The sequence below is a fragment of the Xenopus tropicalis genome, chromosome 6, assembly GCF_000004195.4.
Source record: "Xenopus tropicalis strain Nigerian chromosome 6, UCB_Xtro_10.0, whole genome shotgun sequence".
Classification (NCBI taxonomy): Eukaryota; Metazoa; Chordata; class Amphibia; order Anura; family Pipidae; genus Xenopus; species Xenopus tropicalis.
Genome location: NC_030682.2, coordinates 55,574,655 through 55,598,292, shown reverse-complemented (window position 1 = coordinate 55,598,292; position 23,638 = coordinate 55,574,655). Strand labels below are relative to the sequence as shown.

The 23,638-nt window shown below is 36.4% G+C and overlaps 1 protein-coding gene across 2 annotated transcripts in view; it reads left to right on the top strand.

The window, feature by feature from the left end:
* Nucleotides 1-23,638, top strand: part of cntnap2 (contactin associated protein 2) — an 892,460-nt gene that overhangs the window by 542,048 nt on the left and 326,774 nt on the right. For both annotated transcript variants that reach the window (XM_031903464.1, NM_001079264.1), the window contains 1 exon segment: nucleotides 1,557-1,728. In XM_031903464.1, coding sequence (XP_031759324.1) covers nucleotides 1,557-1,728 — 172 coding nt within the window.

Genomic DNA, 23,638 nt, shown 5'->3' with positions numbered 1-23,638 from the left:
CTGATTTAATATATCATAAGGAATCTGGGCTTTGGTATGTACAGTATGCTCACTCGTCAGGAGGTCCAAACGAGCACTGAAAACAAAAGGAGAGAAAATTCCAAAGGGCTCTTGCAAAACGTCAACAGCTTTTAAAGTAAAATGTAGAAACTTTATTCATACAATAAATAAGCACTGCGGTCTTAAACCTCCCTTGACTCCATCTTAATTGTGACACTTTGTTGCAGTGTTTTTTAATGGCATAAATATATATATATATATTTTTCTATTTTACTAATTTTAGATGGTTTGAAAAGTCCTCTGGAATTTTTCATCCTTTTGTTTTCATTGCATGCACTGTTCTTCATTATTGTGAATTTCACACAGAAGTTTGCTAACTTTGGACTAGCGAAGGTGAACACACCCAAAATGCAGTTAGGATGAAATTTGGACTAAATTACAATAAACTCCTATAGACTCCTATAGAAACTATAGAAACTATATATGGGCAATCTGTTTATCAGTCTTTAAAACATTATTTTGTGTTAATGGAGGCTTAACCAAACTCTAAATGGAGAGAACCAAAAAACAGCCCTAGACAGTTTAAGACAATTTGTCCTTTTAGTAAGAGGGCCATTGTGTACATAACTTTTCATTTTTATTAGACAAATCTGCTTGCTTTATCTTTTCTCAAACACTGGTGCTGTATATATATATATATATATATGATCCCCACACAACGAAACCATATTCCCACAATAATGCCACATTTTTGACCCCCATCTTATTCAGCAGACAAGTGTAACTTTGCAATTCTATATGCAGTGTACAAGCAGTTTACAACATGTGAAATAGTAAGGGCTGTGACAGACGGGGAGATAAGTCGCCACATGACAAATCTCCCTTGTCACGGGCGACTAATCTTCCCGAAATGCCATCCCACCAGCTAGAATGTAAATCGCCGGTGGGATGGCATACGCGGCACGTATACGGAAATCCATTATCCAGAAAGCTCCAAACTACAAAGATAGACTCCATTATAATCAAATAATTCAGAATTTTAAAACTGATTTTTTTTTTTCTCTGTAATAATAAAACAGTATCTTGTAATTGATCCCAACTAAGATATAATAAAACCTTATTGGATGCAAAACAGTCCTTTTGGGTTTAATAAATGTTTTATTGATTTTTTAGTAGACTTAAGGTATAGAGATCCAAATTAGGGAAAGATCCCTTATCTGGAATACCCTTGGTCCCGCGCATTCTGGATAATGGGTCCTATACCTGTACTCTCATATCCTTCAGATCAAAATTTGGACAATGGTTTCTTCAAGTTCAGCTTTCGTAGAATTTAAAATGTATAATTGCTTATAAAGGAGAAATTCTTGTCAGTTCTGAAATATTCTCCACTTCACACTCTGCTCTTCACTAAACACAGAATCGAAGAAAATATAAGTTGTGTTAATTAGTATTTTAAGTGTTTACATAGCAGGCTGAACATGAAAACATGGTTCAGTAACCTGTTTAATCATAAAATGTTCATGGCTTCTCACTAATTTTGTTTCTTTGTTCCACAGGTTTTTACTCTTTGTCAAATTATACAGATCACTCTTTGCTTCAGCATTCTTTCCAAGGTTGCATGCAGCTTATCCATGTGGATGACCAGCTGGTTGACCTTCATGCTGTAGAACAAGGAAAGCACGGAAGCTATGCTAACATCAGTATTGACATGTGTGCCATCATAGACAGGTAGGAATTGGGCAGTAAATTACTAGTTATCCTGTCATGTATTATCCTGTCAGCAGAACACTGTTTCTTGTGATTATAAAGAAACCAATAATAGGGTTGGTTATAGAACATTTGTAGCACTTGAAAGAATGGTGATATTTCTACTCCTGGTTAAATGTTTGTTTAACCACATATCAAATCTGTACATTTAAAAAAAAAAACAAAAAAAAAAAAACGCATGTTCAACCTATGTTTCAAGAACATACTGAAAATCTCCCTCCTCTCCCATTTCAGTTTACTAAAAAAAATTTTTAACTATGTTATTAGTATGAATATATCTAACATATAGCATATATCTAGCAAGCATCATTTATGTTTTCAGATCACATCAGAGCTAAAATTCCTGAACAAGAAGGTTAACAAACTAGGAAACATAAGTGCAGTAATTGGTCAGTCGTATATATAGCTGCCTTACACTATAGCATGCATTTTTATATAATTACAGCAAGTGCACATGGAGCATGAACATATTTTATACAAACTCTATTCCACATGCCTCGAGAATACCAGGTGGAAGGAAAATTGATTGATTTAGTCTTCTCTTTCCAATGCATGACAGATAATGGGCTTTCTGTAATGAGCTGCTTGTATTCACAGACAATTCAAAAGCAAGAGCTCTTGGCATGTTAGGAATATTTTAATCCCACTCTAAATCAGGGAGCATTCCCTTTTTTCTAATACCTTTGCTCCTAAATTTGTACAGGGTACAGTTCAGTGTAAAAATTTAACTGGGTCAATGGATCAGCAGTGCAAAATAAAAAATGTTTTCATTGCAGTTAGTTAAAAATTTAATCTATAAAGACTGGAGCAAACTTATGTCTTACATATTATCCAATACACTACTTCCCCCTTTACAACTGTTAGCAGTCAGTAACTTGAGGGGGGCAATATGGGACATAACTGTTTGATTTGAATCTGACCTGTGTACTGAGGATCAAAAGCAAACTAAGTGAACAGTTTTGTCCCATGTGGCCCCCTCAAGTCACTGACTGAGCTGAGAGAGCTGAAAGCACAAAGTAGTGTTCTGGCTATTATGTTAGACATCTGCTCACTCCAGCCTTTATAAATAACATTTTTGCCTAACTAAGTATATTAGAAATATTTGTATTTCGCACAGCTATCTATCTATTTAACAAGTTTTGTTTTTACACTGAACTGTTTCTTTTAGCAGGAGGCAGACAACCAATTCCCTTTCAAGGTAGACATTATATTTTCCAACTGTTACACTAACTGCCTCAGAAACACTTTGAGATCATTCTTTAACAGATGTAGCCACCTAATCTGGGGGCCAAAGGAAGGCAATAGCATTTTATGCTGCAGGAAATAAAACAGCAGGAAGCCATAAAGCTAATATTTTGCTGCACCAACCACCTGCAGCTTTCACCTTCCCTGGGGCGGTGGAATCCAAGATTTTTTATTCATTTTTGGCGAAGGTGAGTTTGTCTGTGCACAGGGTCAGTCATTTAGATGCTAATAAGAATGATGACTCGTCCTTTCCAAGTTAATTACAAGAATGGTTTCACAAACCATGTCGAACGTATGTTCTGTTTTATTTGATTATTTCTTTGGTGCTGGTCGATGAAAATGAAGGCAATTTAAATTAAATTAAGTACTATAAGAATAAAATTAGTGCTCACTAATAGTCTTATTTTAGAAAGAATGACAGCTATATGAATGGATAGATTATAAATAGATAGATATTTCTATTTTCTATATCTATTTCTATTAACACAAGTGGAAGAGCTCTAAGGGGCACAAAAACATGTCCCTTTGTGCTCATTCGGGCAGCACTTCTTCCCCAGAGGGGTTGTAAAAATCCAGCATGAAGTGCAGACCACAATGTCAGGGTCTGTGTTCTGCGGTGTGCGAAGTGCAAAAAAATTGCTAATTGTACCTATTTCTTTCACTTTGCACATTGCCTTGGAGGTTAAAAATTATACAAAATTTATTTTTCAGTGCACATGTTCTTCTTTGATTATACTTCATATAAGGTGCATATTGCTACCAGTGCTGATTTTGGGGTTTACTAATAACAAACTTTAATCTGTACAGAACAGATAAAAATGTTGACTTAAAGAATCAGGGATATATGGAAAGACCTTCCAAGGTAATTACTCCTGAAACTGTAGCGATTCTTTGTAAAACATTAGATTCAGTGGGAGTTTTGTAACAGAATGCATTTCTATGCTATAGATCCCACCAGGCTAACCTTCAGGCTTTCTGTGATTTTAAGAAATGAAATAAAGGCCTTGGGTTTGCAAAGGAACAATTTAGCTTTCTTTTCTCTGAAGAAGAATCTTTACAAGGATAAATTATAACCTATTAGAAGGTATATTAAAGAGATATCTGTGGTTTGTATTCACATAGAAATTTACAAAAGACCACAAATTGTTCTTCACACAGAGATACAGAGAGTGATTCAGCAAATGTGATGTGTTTTTTTTTTATGATTGTGGGTAAGGCATAAAGGACAGCCAGTTGTGCTTTATCAACTTAAAATAAGTTTGGAACAATGACATTCTGACTAACCTAATCACTAATATAATTGTGAGGAACTAGATTTGCTACATGTTGGGAATAAAACAATACATTAGCACCATAAAAAAACAAAAGATCTTATGCTAGCAAGTGGAGAATCTGTACCCAAGTGATAATTTATAATTTATAAATATTAAATTAAAAGCAACTGTTCTGGGAGCTTGTTATCCTTAATATACAAGATTCTTAATGTATTTTATGTTTTTTTATTTACCAAAACACTGTGTCATTTAAAGCTGAGGCTGATCTTTGTAATGTCTCCTGTTCACAATGGGATTCTTGTGCAAACATCTGTGATTTTCCTATTATCCATTTTATGACATCATGCTATTATTTTCTGTCACGCCTTCTAAAAATTCACCTTTAGTGTTGTCTGATCAAACCTAGACCTAAGGTGATACGCATGGATATATAGTATGCCTGCCATCTTGTGGATGATTGGAAATCAGACATACATTTCCTAGCAAGCATGTACAATGTATATCCCCACAATTTCATTACTATAAGAAACATAATAGCATTATGTAAAGTATATTATAGCAAGAAGCTTTCATAAGCCAGAGATTTTATAATAATAGTATACTGTAACAGTTTATAGTGTAGTACACAGGCATGGCAGTAGCTTCAAAAGAATACGCATTTGGGTGATTCAGACTATGAGACTGTCCCTTTATTTGAAATAGCTTGGGGGTGCTATATTCTGAAATTAGAGTTCTCCCACAAAATAGGCAGCCGATGAAAAGTATCAAGTATTCCGCAAAAAAATCCAATAAACCCAATAAAAAAGTAGGGAAGTATATTATATATACAAGAAAACTCAAATGGAAATGTATATCTATAAATGTACTGTTTGTTCAGTCTGCTCTTATATAAGGGACCCGATGAGACAAGCGGTTGATTCAGTCAATTCAGTCACTCTTTTTTTTATGTTTTCAAAAATGTGATACTGCAGCATTATTAATGGAAAGAGCTAGAAATCATATTGCTAGTGAGTGATTAATTGGCCCCACTGAATCATAAGCTATTCCAAGAAGTTAGCTGTGAGGCAGGAAAACAATTTCCTCTTTTAGGCTCTTCTCCTAATTGCCTTTTCCGCTTCAGCAATATACACATTACACATCACCACGTCATTGCTTTTTTGCATTTCTTTCAAAGCCTGTGTTTAACCTAAGTCATATTATTTAAATGTCCTTTGGAGCAGATGGAAATTATCAGGTTTATTCAGCTCTGCAAAATGTAAGGGAATATAGAAAACAAGCATCGCAATTGCTAGATATACCTATATTGCTTGTATAAATAGAACACTGTTAAATTCCACCAAAGTGAGCCCATATCCTCTAAAACAACTGGTGACATCAATGCCCTTGCCCCTCAGACACCTATGCAATTTTTCCTCTAAACTCTCACTCCTCTCATCTCCTGTACCATAACATTGTGTGCATAGTTTCTTTTTAGCGTTGTTTTTCTTTCCTTTGTTTCCCAAATTCCCCTCTAGTGGACAAAAGAACCAGCAAGTTTCTGTGATTTCCCTCTTGGCTTCTCATCATTGCCCGTTCCCTTGTGTGCCACAAATAGCCCTGTGGGGAATCCTGTCCCACCATCCCACCATGGTTTTTGTCTGTTAAAAAAAACCTAGATCTAAAACTGAGGGCCCTCAGCTTAAAGGAACAGTAACACAAAAATATTTAAATACCTTATAAGTCACAAAACATCTCTAACATTATGGGGTACATTTACAAATGCGAACGCTCCGAGTGTATTTTCGCCAATTTTTTCGGGCGTCCGGACAACTTTTTCGTATGCCGCACGACTTTTTCGTACACGGCACGACTTTTTCGGACGCTTGCACGAAAAAATCGGAAACGTTTTACTACTGTTTACAATTGTTCGGTACGAAAATTTCGTGACTTTCTCGCCAATACGATATTTTCGTGACTAATACGATTCTTTCGTAAGCATTTTCGTGAAATTTGCAATCTTCAGAAATTTTCGTTTCCAATCCGATTTTTTCCCATTCGTGATTCGGATTCGTGGATTAGTAAATGTGCCCCTATGTCTAGCCTTTCCCTGTTGCCTTTGCTGTGTCGAACTGCTCCATAGCTGCACGGCGAAAAGGTGACGGGCGCTTGAATTCCTGTGTGCACTGACCCAGAAGTTGTCTTCGTGTTGGAGGACTTTCGGCACTTAAGTTTTTTATTAGCGTATGCAGTTTAAAGTTATGTTTCTTTTTCTTCAGACAGTTTGAGGGGTAATGTTGCGATCATAAATTTAAACTACATAAGCTGATAAAAAGCTCAAGTGCGAAGGTCCTCCAACACGAAGACAACTTCCGGGTCAGTGCACACAGGAATTCAAGCACCCGCCGCCTTTTTCGCTGTGCTGCTATGGAGTAGTTAGTCACTAAAATTCTACATGAAGCATTTAAAAAAGGCAAGGGTGAAAAGGCTAGACCTAATATTAGAGATGTTTTGTGACTTATAAGGTATTTAAATATTTTTGTGTTACTGTTCCTTTAAGCTGAGGGCCCTCAGTTTTAGATCTAGGTTTTTTTTAACAGACAAAAACTATGGTGGGATGGTTAATAACAGATACAATTTATGTTCCAAAATTCAACCCCATGCTCCCTGCTTTTGATCTGGCACCAATAAATAAATCTATAAATAGCTTAAAACATAAATGCATTGGAGCTTATGTAAAAAGAGCATGGATTCACAGCGAATTGTCACATTTCGCCATTGGCGATTTGTTTTACGAAACTTCCTCGAAAATTCGATGCAGAGAAATTTGTTGCACGTCAAAAACAAAAATTGCGGTCTTGTCAAATTGTCATCTCAAATTAGATGCGGTTGCGGCAAAAAAAGTCGCGCAACAGATGCATTTCACAGATTTTTCTGTTTCTCTCATTTTTCGGCAAAGCGAAACGGGACAGATTTGTTCATCACTAATGGTAACCAATCAGTAGGTACCTGGTTACCTGCTTGAAATCATGTCGTTAGTTGCTATGGGTTACTGCACCTAGGCAAATTGTGTGCCCTTTATTACATATTAAACAAGACATGGTAGAAACTAATGCTTTGGGGGAATGTAATAAAAGTTTGTAACAGAAAAAATATTCACAATGCGAAAATGTATACCTCTGTGCAAACAAATTAGCCTTTGCGTGAATTTAATATAGCATTTGCAGAAACTGTTTAGCAACCACTTCTGAAAGAAAGTTTGTCATAGTTTGCGACAGTGCACAGTGTATGTAATAAAACTTCTTAATTAAAAAGTTAAGTTTGCTCTAAAAGCTTATGGTACCTTCAGGCATGCCTTAAAAAGTTTGCAATGTGCAATTAAAATTTGCAATGCAATATCAGTCTAATGAAAAATATTACATTGCGAAATGCAAATTTTTATTCTTATTTGTGTGACTTTTTTTATTACATTCCCCTGATAGACCCTTGAAAATGTTGAAGACATAGGGATAATTGTCAGTTAATTAATGAAGGGTACTGTATTAAACAGATATGTTCTTTGTGTTCAAACTATAATGCTGTAAATACTTTGCAAAGTAAATTTGAAGGTATCTAAAATAAACACAGAACATGGAAAAAGACAAACTAGTTGCTGGGAGATTTACTAATCCTCGAATCCGAATCCCGAATGGGAAAAAATCGGATTGGAAACAAAAATTTTGCGATTTTTTTTTCGGCACTGTCACGGGTTTTTCGTATTTTGCGCGACTTTTTCGCCGCCATCACGACTTTATCATATTTTGCGCAATTTTTTCATTGTCGTCGCGATTTTTTCGAATTGAGCAATTGTAAACGGCAGAAAAACCAATCTGAATTTTTCCAACGGCGACGGAAAAGTTGCGGAAAATATACGATAAAGTCGTAACGGCGATGAAAAAGTTGCGCAAAATACGAAAAAATCTCAACGGCACCGAAAAAGTCGCAAAAATACCGATCATTACGAAAAAACGCATTCGGACGTTCGTGGATTAGTAAATGTGCCCCTAAGTGTTCGATTGCTAACAATAAGGGGTCTTTTTAGAATTTGGATCACCATACTTTTAATTTTCTAAAAATCTCTTAAACATGAAATAAACCCAATAGGAGTGTTTTGCCACCAATAAGGACTCCTGCAGTGTAGTTACCATCAAGTACAAGGGACTGTTTATTATAATCAAGTAAATGAAAATCATTATGGAAAATGTGAATTCTTGATTAAAGTGGAGTCTATGGGAAATGGCCTTACCATAATTTGAGTAGTATTGCAGTTTGAGTAGTGTACACGGAGAATGCACTATTGGTCACTTTCATTGAAATTTAAATCCCTTTGTATGCAAGTTCATGTATAAATATATACATAGATGAGCATATGTATAGCAACACTCTTTATATACTTAATATAGCTAAATATGTCATCTTAGAAGCTTTTTATGGAGGGGTTTTTTTTTATAGAATTTGTTTTTAAATCTTACCTAACAATTTCAAACTCCCTTGTACAATCTCTCTATGCCCTAGGACCATACAGTTATGTCTATAATGTGTTAAGGATGGGCTTCTTACAAAGAGACCCATTGCCTCAAGTCCTGGCTGGGAAGGCTCATAAACTTATTCTTTTTTTTATTAGAACCACTGGTTTTGGAAAGTTTAAGCATTATAAGGAGAGAGAGTGGTAATGGGAACCATGCACAGGAAGAAATAATTCAGTCCTGTTAGGGAGGTATGGCCAGAAGGCAGCTCTATTGAATTTATATACACCAGAATATTTCTGTCATTTATGCTACTTGCCATCAAACTTGACCTCCGCTATGGAGAGAAAGACTCTGAACATATGGTGTGTTAATGGTGCTTGGAGTTATACAGATATAGGATCTTTTATGCATAATGCTTGAGACCTGAGGATTTCCAGATAAGGATTCTTTGTGAAATTTCTGTACTAATTGCCATACCATTAGGGGCATATTTAGCAAAAAACAGAATTTGTTTTTTTTTCTTGATTCGAGCAAAAAACTCATACTGCTCCTTACAGATGTGGCCAAGCCAATGGATGGCCAAGCGACATACATAGCATGGGAAATTTTTCAGCCTAGTTGAAAATGAATAGAAAAAATAGATTTTTTCCTGCGTGCACCTTTTTTTCCAATAAAAAAATGAATGCAACTGTTCACTTGAATTTTTTAATAAATTGGGCAGTGTTTGAAGAAAAAAACCAATAGCCGCGCATGTTTTGTCTGCATTATTTGTACAGTCATGTTTTTTTCCTCAAACTTGTTTTTGATAAATCTGTCCCTTAGTCCCAATAGGATTGTTTTGCCACCTATATGGATTTATGTAGCTTAGTTTTGATTAAGCACAAGCTACTGGTTATTTTTCGATTTCAAATTATTTGCTTAATAATGGCTATATGGGACATGACCTTCTTGTAATTTTAATCTTTCTGGTACTGAGTTTTCTGGATAAGGGATCACATTCCTGTACTTAGTCTAGGGTGGTAAGTAAAGAAGTTTATGGATCCTAAAATTTGGTTGGGTTGTTTGGCTGATTTTAGCTATATTACTCAGATCTCTGGCCGTTTATGACACTAGTGATGGGGGTATGTCCAACAGCCCATCTTGAAATCTCGTTGAATTGCAACAGACGTGACCAAAATGAAAATTAATTATATCAATGCAAATCTTCCTCCCTAATCCAGACTTCAACAAGGGGAAGTTGGGCCCATTGGGTAGCTTAGTTGCATTGTAAGTGTTTGATAAAAGTTCAACTGCACATTTTATCCAATTTGGTTCAATATCAGGGAATTTTTTTGATTCATAGGTCAGTAGAACTGTCATTCATAGAATAAAAAAATAATTTACTTCAAGTAGACCAAGGACACCAGCCCATTATGTCAGTTTAGACTGTTTCCTATGGGAAAACGACATACATCATGAGTTTATTGCTAGGCCTCTGTCATTGACTCAAAGGTTATTTTTTGCAAGATGTTCTGACAATTAGTGATAAAAATCTGATTCATATGACTAAGCTGAGCAGCTGTCACATCTTTGATCGAAGATCACTTTCAGAAATACAGTAGAGGACATTGAACACCACTGTCTTTTGACCCCCAGAGTAACCTTCTGTTTGATCAGTTCTGCAAAACATATTCAGTAAGCCAGATAAATAAATGGCAGGCAGCAACACAGCACTTTTAGAGTGCCAATTGAGTGTCAATAAACTCCTTTCTCCTTTATTAATAACCAACCTATTCTCTACTAATATGGCTTCTCCAATCCTATGAAACCCTTTCTAGAAATATTGGATTGAAATGACATAGTGTTTGTTGTCTTTTGTTTCTGTGAGGAGGCACTTTACTGTATACACACTTTATAATGGTAGGTCTGGCAAATGGCAGGAAAATATAATGAGATGGAAAATGGGAAATGAAAACTGCCAGCTACATAATTCTTGGAAGTGGCAACGCTGGAAGATTTATTATATTGACAGCTTGAAGAGGAAAAAGAAGGCATTTTCTGTTAGAAACCTTGATGCCACTCCCTTTCAATCACAGAACTGTCCATAGTAATGGCTCAACATGGCATGTTTAATATTTTGTTCAAAGGCTGGGCTATAATGGATATTTACTGTCAATACAAAACATAAATAATTCCTGCTTTTGACAACACAGTCACCATTTGTACAGCTACTGAATAAACACACAGTTTAATCTAAAATACTTGGAATATCGTTCTGCACATTTTAAAACCTTTTATAAACCTAAGCCTATAAAATTTAGTATCTACTAAGTACTTTCCTGGTCCTATTATCTGGATCATAAATCAGTCCCAAGGTGCTGGGTAACTGTTCCTGCAGTAATACCAGTATTTATAATACTTGAGATACTCAAATAAAACTGATGGCATTTTAAGAACTGTGAGGACATAATTCTCACACATGTAGATTATAATGCAGATCAATTTAAAAGCTCAGTTGCTTATTTTTGATTATGCTATATTCAGTAATTCATATGTCTTTAAATATGCAAACATAAACTGATTTCACTATATTTTTTCTTCTACTCAGAGCAAAAAAAAAATTATCAGGCATGGTTTAACTGGCATCTTGGGACTAGAGTTTTTCAAAAAGCAACAGTACTATAAAGAGCGGACATATAGGCTTCACAGAGGCTCTTCAGGGCACAGGGGTGCTCAGTAAGTAGTTATTGTTGCAATTAAATTAAATGACTGTCTGCACTTCAGAGTAGTACTGGCATCTAGCATTAGCCTGAGGGGAGACTTGTATTTGTATTTATCATTCATTTCCACATCAAATTAAATCTGACCCAGTGTGAAAAGTAAGGAGAAATCTCCTCTCTAGAGTCTAAAAAATAAAGTGCAACACACAACCTTTTATGCATTATATATATTATTATATTAATAATTATTTGTAGTGATGAGTGAAATATTTCCCCATGCATGGGTTTGTGGCAAATTTTCATGTTTCACCATTGGCGGATTTCTTTAAAAAAACCTTTTAAAAAAGTCGCATGCGGGCAAAAAATTCAGGAGCTCCTCAAAAAAAGTCACAAAATAGACATGGCCACGTCAAAAAGGTGCGGTTGCGGCAAATTGGGTGCGATTGAGTTAAAAAAAAAGTTTCATGCATCATTTTTTTTTATTTTTTTAGCGCTTCACAAAGTTCTACTAATCTACGAACGGGACAGACTCACTCTTCACTGCTTATTTGCCTGTATTTGTACCTGTATTTGTCAAAATGCCAGCTGTTTCCCCTGTACTAAACTACTGTATATTTGAATTGCTTTGTATGGGGGCGGGGGAGAGTAAGCAAAATCTTTCAGTGTTTCCTTTATTCAGCGCTCCCACGCAAGCATCTGACTTGCAACCAATAAAACACATGCTACTCCAGAAAATGAAGCAATTTGCACCTACAACAGATCCAGCAAAATGCAAATGCAAATGTGTCATTTACTAATGCAGATGATAATTTGTATTCCCAGGAATTCTGGGAAAAACTACAAAAAAATATGCAACCAATAAATATATTAATTAAAAACTAATTGGGTTCCATGCTTTAATTAAAAGGGGCTTTTAATATACCTAGGTATTGGTTCCCCTTTAACAGGAATGATGGTTGACTTTTTATGGAAATGCAATTAAACCTGCAGGCACAGAATGGACTGCTGAAGTGACATTATTGCAGGGTCTTTATGTGTAGGGAGCATTTGCCATGGGCTGTGTTATTTTTCCAAAAAGCATCCCTTGCAGTGTGTTACTTAGCTGAAAGCATTGTAGCCTACAAACACCATTAGGGGTAATTTATGAATAGTGATGAGCACATTTTTTCGGCAGGCATGGATTTGGAGCAAATTTCCGCATTCCGCCATTGGTGAATTGTTTCGCGAAAAATATAGCAGCGGAAAATTAATCGCATGTCAAAAAAGTTGCATAACATTAAAATTGGCCCAGTCGCGTCAAAATAGGTTGCAGCAAAAAAAGGCGTGCGTTATAAAAAAGGCGTGCGACAAACGAGTTTCGCAGTTTTTTTTTGCGAACCGAAACTGGACAGATTCACTCATCTCTATTTACATATACAAATGTTGCTCTTATTAACCATATTTCTTAAAAGTACTTGTGCCCATATACATTTCTGGGACGTTTGTTTATTCATTCCAACAGCAGGCTGCACCAATAAGCAAAAAATTTGTGGTAAAAGAAAAAAAAATGCTAAATCCGTTATATTAGTGCATGTAAGGGAACTACCTGTGGCTGCAGACACCTATTACAGTCAAAAGTTTGTGAACAGCTTTTACTTGAAGAAGCAGACATGGTGCACAGAGACTTGCAGAGACATGGTGCACAGTACTTCTACAGATTCCCTTTCTTTGCTTCTCACATTTACACAAAGCGTTTCTCATTAAAGCTTTCAGGGGCCTTCTCTCCTTACAGTGTCCAAGCACCTCTCCTCTAACCTATACCTAAAGACTTAAACTCCCTACCTGGCGTACAGTTGCCTCAGGAGTTTTTCCCCTAAATACTCACTCCTCGTTGGGACAACAGGCAGTTCTTTCTCAGTAGCCTAACTAGCTTGCATTTCTAAAGTGACCTAATGTTCCAGTACTAACCACTAGCTAGCCCTGAAGGTATCAGACTTTAGGTCTGGCCATATCGATCCTGCCCCAAGTTGTTTCTGGGCCAAAAGAGGACGTGCCCATCTAAAGCACTCCCTCTATAGGCCACTACAAGGGGGCTTGGCACCACATGCTGGAAACTGCTCATTGCTTAACTATTTTATACAAAATAAATCCTTTATTTTGACCTGTTTACACGCATGCCAGAGGTGACTCTATTCACACTCTCCAAATGTTACCCACAACTTGCAAACATGCTCAGTCATTTTGACATATCAGATACCACTCAGATACCACACAGCAATCTGCATGTTGCTTGAAGCTTATAGCCATCAGCAACAAAACTTGCTTTCTTGCAAAGGCACTCTAACAGATGGCTCTTATTTCCCCTGGAAGATTCAATTAAACCTAACTTGGATACTTTGATGCGACTCATGTTTTCTTTATTAAAGTATATTGAAACAGAAAATAACACAATAGAGTTTAAATTAAATAACACTATTCATATTTTATTCTAAACTTAGTACAATGTATGTTATTTTGTTTGGAACACAAGGTTTTAAGGTTACTCCTCTGTTGCCTGGTAACAGAAGAATTTCCCACATAACAAGGCAGTTAAGGCAAATGACACTAGAACAATCATTTTACTGTACAAAAATAATCTTGTCTCTCGTATTGAAACTTTTCCACAGAATCTCTTCAAAAGTTCTAAAAACCTGTGGCTTAAAATAGTATTTGGTCAAAAGGGGATAGGGGCTAATTAGGTATGTTTAAATGACCAGTAACACAGAAGAAGAAAGTTAATAAAGGAGAAGGAAAAATCTCTGGTGGGTGCCATTTTGTTAGGTACTCCCCACTCATTTTAGTTGCTTACCTACACCAGCTGGCAGTACCCTGCAGGGTTTGGGTGGGTGCATGTGCAGTGCAGAAGTTTTTCCAAGATTTCTCCACTGCACATGAGTCCTCCTAGAACTGGCACAGGCAACATCAGGGAGAATGAAAAAGACAGTGGTGAGGCATTCAGCAAGAAGTACCTTGGACTCTTGAATTTTTTTGAAGAAGAGGAGCACCAGCCCATTGTAGTAGGTAATTAACTAGAATCATTATGGGTGCCTAACAACTTGGCACTACCCACTGAGTATACTATTCCTTATTGTTCACTTTAATTACCCATTTTATTTACCAAAGACAAGAACATGTTTGCAGTGGAAGTTCAGAAATGTAGATTTTATTATATTGTATTTGCTCATCTTAGAAGTATTTAAAAAATGGCTCTTCCCCTGATTAATATGCACCACAAATCCATGACCAGCTGGTAGTTGTGACACCAGGACACACAATTAGGGCAATGATACACAAGCCTCAGTACTGTCTATGGCAGGGGTCCCCAACCTTTCTTACTCATGAGTCGCAGTTAAATGTAAAAAGACTTGGGGAGCAGCACAAGCATCATACAAGTTCATGGAGGAGCCGATAAGGGCTAAGATTGGCTATTAGGCAGCCTCTATGCACACTATCGGCTTACAGGAGGCTTTATTTGGTAGTAAATCTTGTTTTTAGTCAACCAAAACTTGCCACCAAGTCAGGAATTCAAAAATAACTACCTGGTTTGGGGGCAGTGAGAGCAACATCCATGGGGATGGTGAGCACCGTGCCACTGGTTGGGGATCACTGGTCTATGGAGGGGTATATTTTTGGTGTTTTGTAGCCACAAGTAGCACTGTGTGTCATAGCTCTTATTCAATATCTCAAAAAGCAAATGCTGCTTATCCAGAGACTTATCTTTTGATGGACAGTGGCACACACAATAATTTAGGTTGTTTCGTCGCCTAAGTGATTTTTTGCTCGGCAGGCAGATGACAATGCACTGAAAATTGTTCATCTTTCATTATTACGGCAATCAGACCCTTAGGTCAAACGGGTGTCCCTCAAAAGTGCTAACTACCATATCGCTAATACACCATGTGGGTTCAGGCAATTGTAAATTTATTCCAGGAGTTTTGATGGCCACCAGTGCAGCATCAAAATGCACAGAATCTCTACATGTGAAATTATTATCCACACAATTTGTTTTTGTGTAATAAATGAATAATCAGATATATAATCAGAAAATAAGCATTAAAAAATTAATCCTGTGTTCTGTCAGCATTTCTCTTTTGTACTTTTGTTTTTGGAATAATATGGTGCTAGAAACCTAATTTTCATGTCCCTTGCCTTGAGACGCAAAAGTAATGACTTCATTATTTTTAGACAATGTAAGCTCAGTATAAAAAAAGAAAAAAGAAATGCAGCAGCAATATATAAGGAATATATTTGCAATGCTATGAGACGTTGTTGTAGAGGGGAGCGTAAATTCCACTTCGTTTCCTTTATTCTGAGAGCTGGTTCCTACAGGCAGATGAAGAATACTGTTTTTTCAAAGAAAGTCTTAGGGATGGTTTCATTATATTTGATTTATTTTCCCTTGTCACACCTCAGTGCAAGTGTTCATAGGCTGCTAGCTGATAAAAATGAAAAATATAGTTGAAATAAACTTATTGGCCAATCTTTATTGTGGGTAGAAAAAAGCCTTCCAAGGAGAGGTTTTAGTGAGACACTCTTTAAATACACCCAATGGAATGCACTTTTTCTTACCGCTCTAGGCCCACAGTGGCTATCTCTGACCTACACTATAACTTTTTTATGTAAAGGATGAATAGTTTGTTATCCTTTTTTTTCTCTTTTCACTCATGGACACTCGGAAGGTTTCATAATCTATGGCTATATTATAAAGGAAATAGGTAATCTTTCTGTCTTTCTGTATTTTAAAATCTAGCAGGTAGAATAAATATAGATGCAATGCCTCAAGCTTGCTGTGATTCATAAATAGTTTAACCTATCAATCAATGCTATAATACTTTTATAAGATTTTATCACTTATGCATTAACTGTTTATTAACCTGCTCCATTCAGGTCTCTCATTTTTATTTTTATTTTATACAAGGGCATTTCTGGGTCTGTTGCAACCAGAGGAAGCTGATGCCTCCCTCATCAATCATAACACCATTTCTTTCTTATTCGATTGACTTTCCCTGGATTTAAAAGTTCCCACCTGCAATTAACCATTTGCAACATTAAGCAAAGACTTGTCTTTAACATTGCAGGCTTTATGATAATGGTCTTTAAGCAAACAGGTTAATTGCAGAAAGTTAATAACAAATGCTGATTAAACTACAGACATGCATACCACAAATGTGGGAATGGTAATTTAGGGAGACAGAATGCCGTATATTTGCAATATTTGCCTCTTACCCATACTTTCTCCTTGTTCCTTTCCTTATTCCCCAATCTTTGCCATGGCAACTAGAGATGTAGCGAACCTCACAAAAAAAGTTCACGAACCCGTTCGCGAACTTCTGCCAAAAAGTGCGAACTTTTGTGAACTTTGCGAACCCCATAGACTTCAATGAGAAGACGAACTTTAAAACCTAAAAAAGCCATTTCTGGCCAGAAAACTGATTTTAAAGTTGTTTAAAGGGTGCCACGACCTGGACAGTGGCATGCAGGAGGGGGATCAAGGGCAAAAATTTCTCTGAAAAATACATTGTTGACACAGCGATGCGTTTTGTGCTGTAAAGGGCAGAAATCACACTACATTTCTAAACTTGTGTAATAAACTGCTTTAAAACGTCCGGCGTCTACATGCCAATCAAGTGTAAAGGTTACAGTCGGTTCACACGCAAAGACAAAACGCCGCAGTAGTGGATACGAAATATATTATTGCTTGTGGAAAAATGTCGCTCAGGTGATTTTATTGCAATGCAATGTCACTACTATGTGTAACGTGTTTGGTTGGTGCTGGGGGTGAACTACTAGGAGCAGCACACCAGCCCCCAACACAGCTAGACTAATAGCACTGGGCTCTATAAATTACAGTAGCAAAGTAAAAAAACACAAATAAAAAAAAATTATGTGTGTGGTTGGTGCTGGTGCAGTACTATGTCTGTCTCCAACACGCACAGACGGAGCTGCAGTACACAATGAAAAGAAGAGTAACAGTAATCAGAAAATAAAAGCAGTCCTTACAAGGACTATTGGGTTACAGCAGATGAGATCAACAGGACAGCTGTCCCCAGCAGCTACATACAGAGCAGTAGAAAGTAGATTACTAGTCAGCAAAGCTACCTAAACTGTCCCTCAAACCCCTGCACAGCTCTCTCCCTATGCTAACTCATCAAGCACACACAGACAGAATGTAAAATGGCTGCTGGGCTTCGGTTTATATATGGAAGGGAGTGGTCTGGGGGTGGTCCAGGAGGGAGAGCTGCCTGATTGGCTGCCATGTATCTGCTGGCTCTGGGGTGAGAGGTCAAAATTTGGCTCCAGCTAAGGTGAACCCAAAATTGCTAACAATACTAAAAGTTCGCGAACTTGCGAACACCTGATTTTCGTGCGAATTAGTTCGCCACATCTCTAATGGCAACACACTCACTATGATATGCTTAATTGTTATTGGAGGCAAATCAATCCTGTTTAATATTTAAGTGATTTTTTTAGTAGACTTACAAAGTTACAGAAATTATAGAAAGACCCCTTATCTGGAAAATCCAAGGTCACAATCATTTCTAAGAAACACAGATCTTTACCTGTACTGCTTTATTTAATGCCAAAGATCCATAAAAAGGATTGGCATGGCACGTATGTGTATAAGTACTAATGTGTATATATTGGAAGTAGGGATGCACTGAATCCAGGATTCAGTTCGGGATTCGGCCAAGATTCTACCTTTTTCAGCCATGGTTCTGGCCAATCTGAATCCTTAAAATCATGTGACTTTTTGCCACATAAACACGGACAATTTTAACACTTTGTTTACTTGATTTGTATATGTTATTTAGGATTCGGATTTGGTTCAGTATTCAGTGAATCTTTCACAAAGATTTGGCCAAATCCCAAAATAGTGGATTCTGTGCATCCCTAATTGGAAGTCCTTGCCAAAAAAATTAAATCTAATGCTTTGAATACTAAAGGCTGTAATATATTGATGAAATTCTTCTTTGCTATGTTCATTTAGTGTTTGAAATGTACTATAAAAAGCTTTGCCTTAACTACTGGCAGATAAGGCATGTGGTTCACTTAAGATTTTGTTCATGCCATAAATCCACACTTTTGTAAAGCAAGTTATCAGCCAGATCCAGCCAATTGTGCCACCGAAGGGTTTTACAACAGAAAAGTTAAAGTTTTTGGCAAGATGGCATTACCCCTTTCTAATAATTTCTTAATAAAAATGTAATGTAACTTGCCCCAGCAAGTATTTAGCCATGCATATTATTATAATGGAGTCATAGAAGAAATTTTACATATAAAGAAATTTGCATGGAATTGTATTACTGATCCTACAGGGGACCTGTCACCCTAAGAAATAATTCCAATTTCTTTTTTATTGTGTTTGTTAAGCAAAATTAACTTCACCTACTATATAAATTATATAAATCTTGTTTCCTTCAGTCTTGGGAATATCTCAGCCAGCAGGCAGCTGCCATTTAGTGGGCACTGTTAATTAGGCAAGCTTTGTATCTCCCCCAAAATCTTGTGTATGTGCCAGAATGGGGGACCTCATGCCCTTGCCCATGCACTGGCTACACAATTAGATGGTGAGAAGGTAGGGAGAATGAGAGTGCTAAATGGAAAGTTTAAGTAATTGTCTGCCCCGCCTCTATGCCTAAGGCATAGTGCTGGGGCAGGCAGTATATGATTGACAGCTGGGATTTTTAAATGCATTTATAATGGGTTTGATTATAAAAATGAATTTTGGTTTCATGTTTAATTTGAAAAGGACTTTTATTATACAGCTTATACAGCTTTTCATGTCTGGGTGACAGCTCCACTTTAAACAGACTTTGCTAAATGAAAATTGTATTGTGCTCCATCATAGGCACTGAGAAAGGGATAATGTAAGAAAGCACTATACAGATCTATTTGGTGGGTAATGAACAATATATCATTATCACTTTAATGAACAGCCATATAAATTAGAAACACAGAATGAAATGCACATTCTCCTAAACCCATGTATCTTTGCTGCACATTTACACACAAGTTGACCTATTGTCAGTTCCATGGGTTTAAACAAGAACATCCCTGATGTTTCTGCTTTAAAAACTGTAAAATGGTAATGTCTAACTTTAGGGTCTACCTTCAAGAGTAAGAAATGTGCAATACAGGGACCACCAGAGAAATGGGTGAAAACAGACTCACTTTTTGCTTTTTATCCTTCACTTTGTATCTCAGGGTATTTCAAAGAAGGAGTTAAATATGTTGTAGAATTTGGAATCTTTTTGGCAAAGAAAACTGCCCTGCTGTTCAGTCATTAATGTAATAATGAGCCGAGTGTGAGGTGATATCACAGAACGGGAGGTCTGTCAATCCAGCCATTGCCACTAAATTGAAACCATAAATCATGCTGCTTTTATACTTTTTCATTGCTGTGCTGAAATTGTTTAAAAACTCCTCCAGTAGACATAGACCCTTTGGTACAATACGTGTTGATAAATGTATTGTCTAAAACATGCAATGCATACATACTGTACATAATTCTCCACCATAAGCCAATAAGGAATTACTTAACATGATAGTGTTATAGCACTAAAAATGACTAAATGAGGAATGATAATTTTTGATTGAGTAAAATAACTAATAATTTTCCCAGAAGTCAAAATTGTTTTTTCCTTTAGTGAAGTTCTACTCTTTTGACACCCATGCTAGAGTTTTGCAGCTCTTTTTCTAACCTACTCAACCTTTGAAGGATTTAGCTTTTGATTATGGGTCATTTTATAGGCTAAAAAATCCCAGGACATAGTGGAATGTCCTAGTGAGTTTCAAGGCATAGTAGAATTATTCTCAAGGCTTGGACTAGTTAGTCTTTAGGGTGTGGAGGCTATGTGTCCTCAAGTATTCAATCTTTGAATGCAAAATGCATAGCAGCCAAATATCCCACTAGCAGTTTAGACTTTAGCTTCTAATTCTAAGGTAAAATAACAGAATGTAGACTTTCCCCCCTAGAGTAAAAAGTGAACAGTTGATCCCGGTATGAAAATCAAATTTATCTGGGAAGTTTCCTAATCTGTTTACTACAATGACTCTGCATTGATAAGTATGTGCAGATTTGGATGATCTTCTTCTTAATGTCACTGCTATATCGCCATATTGTGTCCAAAGCACAAGAAAGTTGAAATGAGGATAGCATGAAAACCCTCAACTACTCTCCCCAGTTACAAAAGGCTGATGTTTTAATTAATCATGTTAAAAAACTATCTCCATTTACAAAACATGTTGACTTCAGACTAGTTAAAAACAGGTAATACATTATCTAGTATAAATAAATTTAAAGCAACTGGACTTGTTAAGTAATCATTGAAGATGTTTCACTACTCATCCGAGCAGCTTCTTCAGTTCAAGTTGAACTGAAGAAGCTGCTCGGATGAGTAGTGAAACGTCTTCAATGATTACTTAACAAGTCCAGTTGCTTTAAATTTATTTATACTAGATATACCATGACCTGGATGAATGAAAATCTTCATAGACAGGTAATACATTCCTTTATTCTAGGGACATGTTTTGGTCATAATGCTTTACTATCATACATTCTTCACTGTATATTTTCAGCCCTCGGGAGCCGACAAGCAGCATCTCCCCAGGGACAACAGCCGATTAATTTGCTGCCTATTTAGTCTTTCAGCCTTAGAATACAATTTCCCTATCTTAGACAAATATTCTTAGCATAGAAATGTGCTTGTTGAAATACACCCCCCCCCCCCCCACTTCAATGAGGGGGCATTCCAACCAATAAGCATTTCACTTTTAGCTTTATCAAAACTGGGATCCAAAGAAAGCATTGCACTCACTGTTCCTTTTGTGAAAAGAAAAGTGTTAGTTATCAGCGAATGTTTTGGTTGACCTTTGTATCTGAGGGGGACCAACCTCAACAAAGGTTTCAGAGGGGAACCAAAATAATGGTCAATAGATAAAAAAAAAATTATTTTTCCTTTTACAAAAAGAACAGTTAGTATGATGTTTTCCTCGATAGAGTAACTATTTTTTTGCTTCTTCCATTGGCTATAAATAAGAGTGCAGTTATCTATGGATTTTCTATCTATCTATCTATCTATCTATCTATCTATCTATCTGTCTATCTAGCAGTGAACTCAAGTTTTATTCACAATTCTGTACAAAATAGCAGTTTCTGCAGATTTACACAGCCAAAAAAAGGTGATACCTACCAAAAGGCAGCCTTTGACTTTCAAGATTGTGCTGGAATTCAGCTTCCCCTTATCTCCTACCAATTCATCATACTGTATATTTTCCTTAGCCTGATTAATAATAAAGGAATGTAGACAAATAAATCACCAAAAGGGTTGCTGACTGTACTTTTAGAATATGGTAAAAATGGCTTTGTTATAAACCCACAGACTAAAGCTCAGTTTAATTTACAGGTAAGCAACAATTTTCTCATTCATTATATCCAGCGGAGAATGTTTGATAGAACCAAAGTGAAATATGTGTAGCTACCATCATCATAGCAGAACAGTTTATCCAGAATAGACACCAAAAGGGATGCATATCATTTTGCTTGTAATAGAGTTGAAGAAATGTGATGACAGGGGAATTAATGAGTTATTGAACTGTTGAGTTGTAAGAATTCTTAAAGGTCAATCAGAACATGCTAGTTTAAAGGTGAATTCCCATCGTGACATAGAAAAGTAAAAGGGTACTCTATGGGGCTGATTTACTAACCCACGAATCCGACCCGAATTGGAAAAGTTCCGACTTGAAAACGAACATTTTGCGACTTTTTCGTATGTTTTGCGATTTTTTCGGATTCTTTACGAATTTTTGTTACCAATACGATTTTTGCGTAAAAACGCGAGTTTTTCGTATCCATTACGAAAGTTGCGTAAAAAGTTGCGCATTTTTCGTAGCGTTAAAACTTACGCGAAAAATGCGCAACTTTTCGCGTAAGTTTTAACGCTACGAAAAATGCGCAACTTTTTACGCAACTTTCGTAATGGATACGAAAACTCGCGTTTTTACGCTAAAATCGTATTGGTAACGAAAAATTCGTAAAGAATCCGAAAAAATCGCAAAACATACGAAAAAATCGCAAAATACCGATCATTACGAAAAAAACGCAATCGGACTCCATTCGACCCGTTCGTGGGTAAGTAAATCAGCCCCTATGTATCACTTCATACCTGTGTGTCTTCCTATAAAACAAACTTGTCAATGTATTATCCTAGCACCAACAATTTTTAGAGTCTACGCATATTATTTGTTGCTTGAGTAGAATTTACAATCTATTTTTCCTATCACAGTCTCACACTGCCTAGGGTCAATTAAACGAGGAGAAAAGGAGGAAGGAAGCTAGAATACTGAGAAAAAACATACAAGTTATCAATACTAACTACACTGCCACTTTTCTTAAAAGTGTTTAACTAGATGTTTAACTAGGTAATGACAGCATCCCTTTCCCTTTTTACTTAAAGAAAAGAAAAGAAAAAGAAGAAACTAAGGGAAGAGGCTAGTGGTAATGAAAAGTGAGCAGTGTGCATATGTTCCTATATGTATTTAACACAAAGTACAATTATGATTTTTGGACAATCACTGATATTTTCACACCGGCAAAGCAAAAATAAGTATTTTCCATCTATAGTGGTAAGTGGGCACTCAACTATTGGAACCTCCATTAAAGCCTTTGCTCCTAAAAGCATATTTATATAAATAGCACAAGTTTCAAAGAAGGCTTACAATTTTAAATCAAATGGAAATGTTCCCTTTCTTGACCCTTTAAGCCAAAATTAGTGTATAAAACTGGTGTTGTTCCACCTAAACAACTTCCTTAGAATTTCTCCAAAGCATAATAATAATAAACACTGCTAAAAATATCCCTATACTCTTCCATAATTAGCAGTCAATGATGATCCCAATGGTTGCAATTCAAATTAAAAGGATTAATATTGAGTCAAAGGGTACATTTCATACACTCATTAAGTACAGTAGAGGATTGTTTTTTCCCAACAGCCACACATTTCTAATGTACTCTTTGTATACTTTTGCACAGTTTGCACAATTGTCATTGCAAATTTTTTCAGCTTTTATTGTACTTCTAAGGGGCTGATTTATTAATCCACGAACGGTCCGAAGGCGTCCGAGTGCGTTTTTGTTCGTAATGATCGCCGTT